Source organism: Arachis ipaensis, chromosome B3 (assembly GCF_059453495.1).
Source record: "Arachis ipaensis isolate K30076 ecotype BB chromosome B3, ASM5945349v1, whole genome shotgun sequence".
Taxonomy (NCBI): Eukaryota; Viridiplantae; Streptophyta; class Magnoliopsida; order Fabales; family Fabaceae; genus Arachis; species Arachis ipaensis.
In genome coordinates, this window is record NC_142438.1 from 10,725,598 (window position 1) to 10,730,973 (window position 5,376).

At 31.3% G+C, this 5,376-nt stretch overlaps 1 protein-coding gene across 1 annotated transcript; it reads left to right on the forward strand.

Moving 5' to 3' along the window:
* The first annotated feature begins 1,687 nt into the window (after positions 1-1,687).
* On the forward strand, positions 1,688-4,635 carry LOC148569827 (uncharacterized). Its single transcript, XM_088506663.1, has 5 exons — positions 1,688-1,987; positions 2,072-2,297; positions 2,381-2,810; positions 3,204-3,561; positions 3,862-4,635. Exons 1-5 carry the CDS (start codon positions 1,688-1,690, stop codon positions 4,633-4,635), a joined length of 2,088 nt encoding a protein of 695 aa, XP_088362789.1.
* The last annotated feature ends 741 nt before the right edge of the window (positions 4,636-5,376 follow it).

Consider the following 5,376-nt stretch of genomic DNA (forward strand, 5'->3'; position numbering starts at 1 on the left):
AATTTTAAATCCTAAATCTAATAATATAAAAATAAATTGTTAGTCATTTCTCAAAATATAATAAGTAAAAATTTCCTATTTGATTAATTAACAAAAGGTAAAATACTCTTTATTTAGCAAAGAGTGTTAACAATAAGTCAACAAGAATATATATATTATAACACAAAAATATAAAAAAAATTACAATAATTAAATTTTTTCTTGTTGGGTTAAAAAAAATTACATTTAAAATTTTCATTGGCTAATTGTAAATAATTGTTTTTTATTGAAAAAAAGTTAAACTCAAAACGGGCCAAACCATGTACCATGAAAAGGCGGCAATGGGGAAGAAACCCAAAAGGTGAGGGCCTTAGGTATTGTTTGTTTCGAATGAAAATCAACGGAAAGAAAATAAAAGGAAGGAAGTGGGAGGAAAAATATGTATTTTCCCTTGTTTGTTTGGAATGAAACTTTTAATGGAAAACTAAAATAGTTTAAAATTCAGAGTGGGTCCCACTCAAAATTTTTCTTTCCCACTATGGACGGAAAACAGAGAGGAAAAGAAAACCCAAAAGCATTATCTCATATTTACCCTTTCATAGAAAAAACGGAGAACAAAAAATAGAAGAGTTCTTCTGCAACAGATGGCGAACTTGAGCATCACATATAAGCGTTCAGGTTCTGCTTCCACCACAGAATCAAAGCGTATTTCTTCTTCAATCTTGCTGCTACAATCAACATTGTACTACAATCATTCTCAGTCTAACTTTACACAAACAGGTTAGGGTTTTACGATCTCTGATATGAAAAAGTTGTCATTTTTTTTCCTTTCATATGTGAAACTACTTCTACAGTATGAAATCTATGGTAGTTCTTGAAATTTTTTCTTCTTTAATTTGTATTGATAGCATTACTGTCTCTATCTTTTTAGTTTATTCCTTCTTTTCTGCATTGAGCCACCAGCCTTGTGATTTGAGCGCAATATTTTGTTTTGTTCTGTCATAACTAAGAAATCAAAAGTTGTGATACTAACAAATCCAAAACTTTTTAAATCTGTTGGTTACAAATAAAATGTTAGGGTTTTATCTATTTTAGATATGGGTATTTAATCTTTTGCATATACACATTGGGTATTCTGTTTTTGTTAATGTTATTTGTTAAGTTTAGGCTTTTGTACCCGAAAAATAGAAATGCAGGATCCAAATTTAAAATTCATTACGACTATAGAAAAAAAAATTGCTTTTCATTCACTGTTTTCTTTAAACATGGTTTGATTATTCTTGTAGTTTGGGCATGTAATATACGTTGGTGATGAAGATTGGAAGTTGTTTTACTGCATAATATTAATTGTAAGTACGGCATGAAAAACATTTTCTTTGATGATTTTTCGTTATTCCAAATATGCAATCCTATTAAAGTTAAAAATCAAGAGCATAGATTAGCTGTTTCCATAGGTAACCAGGGACTTATATATACTGTTGAGAGTCAAGAACATTTATTAACTGTTCTCAAAGAAAATTGGAAGAGGGATAAGCAACTTTGTACAATAACAATGTTGTGTTATACTGTGCACATGTTATACTTACTGAAAGTGATGGCCAAGAAAGTTGAGAAACCCATAAGAGATCACATTATTGGGAGAGAACATATTCGAACCACTCTGTTACAATAGTTGCGCGAAACTAATAGGTGTCGTGATATTTTACGAATGGGCCCACATGTCTTTCTAGAGTTATGCACAAAATTAAGGGCAACCGGTCATGTCAAAGATACTATACATGTCACAGTTGAGGAGCAAGTAGCTAGATTCTTATACATTATAGTTCATAATGTTAAAAATAGAACCATTTCATTTTGCTTCCACTGGTCTGGAGAGACAATCCATCGTAATTTTCATGCTGTTCTAAGAGCTGTAATATCACTTGAAGAAGAGTTTCTTCAGCAACCTTCCGAAACAACCATTCCTTCAGAGATTCTTCATAGCAATAGATTTTATCCATATTTTAAGGTATGATTAGTTGTTCATTGAAGTAGACAATCATAATTAGTATACAGTACAAAATTTTTCTTTTTAATTAAGTTATATATGTAGAACTGTATTGGAGCCATTGATGGTACACATGTCAGAGTCAAGGTTCCAATAGCTGATCAACCTAGATTTTGTGGTAGAAAAGAATGGCCAACTCAGAATGTACTTGCTGCGTGTGGCTTTGCTATGAAATTTACATATGCTTTAGCAGGATGGGAAGGCACCGCATCTGACTCTAAAGTTCTTAAAAGTGCACTATCAAGGGATGATAGGCTCAAAATTCCAAGAGGTTTATCTATTAAAAAAAACTTTGACATGTTTAAATAAAGTGGTGATATCTAAAGTATAGTATTTCTATATGATTTTTTTTAGGAAAGTTTTATCTTGGGGATGCTGGATTCATGCTTAAACATGCTCTAATAACTCCATATCGAGGCGTAAGATACCATTTAAAGGAGTTTGCTGGACGTGAACCTGAAAATGCATATGAATTATTTAACCTCCGTTATTCTTCGTTACGAAATGTGATCGAACGATCATTTGGAGTTTTGAAAAAAAGATTTGCAATTATAGCAGGTGGTACAGAACCATATTATGACATAGAGGTTATGGTTGACATTGTCCTAGCATGCATTATACTCCACAACTTTTTGATGGGTGTGGATCCTGACCAACACTTAATTTCTCAAGTCGATCGAGAATTACAAAATAATAATCCAAAAGCCACTAATGAGGAAAGAGAAGAAGTAAATGAAGATTATAGGCGAGGTGCAGCGCTTAGGGATAACATGGCGGCTCAAATGCGGGCTGACTATCAAATGAAAAGATGAGATTTATTTGAATCTTCATCCTTATGAAGGGGAATGAAATTTTTTGAACCAAATTAAATGTAATGTGTGAATATCATGTGAATGTAATGAGTATTAAGTGTCAAATTAATATTTTGAAAGGTTTAATTCTCATGAGTATCGTGAAAAGCATGATATTACTATGTATGCAGTGTGTAGTTGAAACATTCACTTATGATGATAATTATTTTCTGAAATTAATTAAATTACTTGTATTATAGGAATTACTTCTGAAGGTAATATTCCTGCTTAGTTGATGAATTCATTATTAACACTTTCTACATTATTATTCCATTGAATTTATTTTATAGAAGATTGTTTTTATAATTTAGTTCTTAATTTTTCAGGTTAAGATCTAATGGCAAAAAAGATGCATCTCAAGGTGACACATCAAGCAAAGATAATTTAAGATGGACTGAAGAAATGGATGCAGCTTTTCTTGATGCTTTGATTGAGGAATGTAGCAAAGGAAACAGAGTTGATGGTACTTTTACAACAACTGCATATGACAACGTCCTTGCAACTCTAAAAGCTTCCTTCGGGAACCATCTTCTTAAATATAATCTTAAGAATAGACGACTGAAAACTTTGAAGGATCACTTTGGAGTTTGTTATGATCTCTTTCATAACTTAAGTGGATTTTCATGGAACGCAAATACCAAACTCTTTACCACTGAACCTGAAGTTTGGGCGGATTTAATTAAGGTAATTAATATCATGATAAGTTGCTTCCTAAGTTTATATATTCCTTTGCGCAGGATAAGTTGCAGTATGAAATTATTTTGTCCTGTGATTCTAAATGATTAGAATTCTTCACAAGAGTCATATTTACACACAATATATGCTTCCTTCATCTAAAAAATGTATACAAATAACTTATATGTGAGGACTAGATTTTTATGAAGCTATTACTTTTGTATATATTTATTTATGAAACTAATCACAACTTAAAGGAAAGAAAACCGTATATTTGAATTAACATATATGCATCGTTGTTTTATATAGGCAAGACCAGATGCAAAAAAGTGGATGCGAACTCCCATTAAACATTATGATAAATTATATTTTATATACGGTCAAGACAGAGCAACTGAAAATCTTGCTGGAAGTGCCAAAGAAAGAAACAAAAGTATGGCCAAGATGAAGGAGCCAATTAATTTAAATTATGATGAACATCAGGGGTTTGACTGTGAGTGGAATGATTGGCAGCCTACTACTCATTCAACTAGCTTTGTTGCAGAGGAAAGCCCAAATTTAGGTAACTCAAACCAGTCTAACGGAACACAAGAGAATCATAGAGGTTCTAAGCATAAAGCACCAATGAGTGGTTTATTTGAAGCTAATATGGAACGAATGAGTAAAGGTATCCAAGGATTGACAGATATGTTGAAGGATGGGAATAATTATTATGATAAATCACTTGATATTGCTACCAAGCAAGCATTAACTGCTGAAAGGCAAGCTAAAACAGTTGAAAAACAAGTTATGCTAGCTGAAAGACAAGTTCTGATAGCTGAAGAACAAATTCAAGTTGCCAAGATTCAAGCTCAAGCTGTTGAGAGAGGAATTACATTCCTAGAACAAAGTAGGACTCGAGTTTACTCTGAAAATGATGTGTACAACGAGTTAAAGAAATTGGGTGTTGTCAAAGAGATCTTTTGGAGTTGCTATCCTTTTCTCTGTAGAGATGAAAGAGCAAAACGAAAATTTTTTGGTGTTCCCTTTGAAGATCGCCACGGTGCATTATACGACTTAATGAAGGAAGCTGGTGCAATTTAAGAAGAACGCAATCAGTAATGGTAATATATATTTTGTGCATGTTTATGATTTTAGGATCTAATATTGTATAATCTTAGTAAAGCTTTTATATTTTATAATTAATATACTCATCAAAGTCTTAAAAGAGGCTTACGGTTGGTATAGGCTTATGCATTTTGAATATATAGTTATATATCTTGCTTATTGACTAAAATGTATATTTAATCCATGAGAAAGTGCATATTATAATATTGGTATTGTTGTAGTGGCTCTTTGATTAATAGACCCTTGAGAAGTACAATAATTTATGTGGTTGATTATACTGAGAGTGCTAAAATTCCAAAGGTGGTATCAAACTATTTAGTGTTGATAAATTTGTGTTGTTGATATCTTAACTGGATAGTAGATTAGTATTGTGCTTGGAATTGAAAATATATAATTTTTCTTGTTGAAGGTAACAAATTTATAAGTTAGCTATAAAATATATGAAACTTCAAATTCTTCAAAATATATATACTATTAAAAGAGCAAGCACATGTTTTAGAATTTCTTTTTTATCTTTGATGTGTACGAAGAGAATTCAATAGAATTTCTATTAGCTATCCATCATGCTTTGCATGAATAGGACTGAAGTTGTTATTTTTTTAATAATGTAAACAATGCATTATATTTTGTCTTAAATTGCATGAAGTGATATTTTATATGATGTATAACTTTATTTCGTATGATTCAAACTTATTGTAACATAAAAAAACTATGATT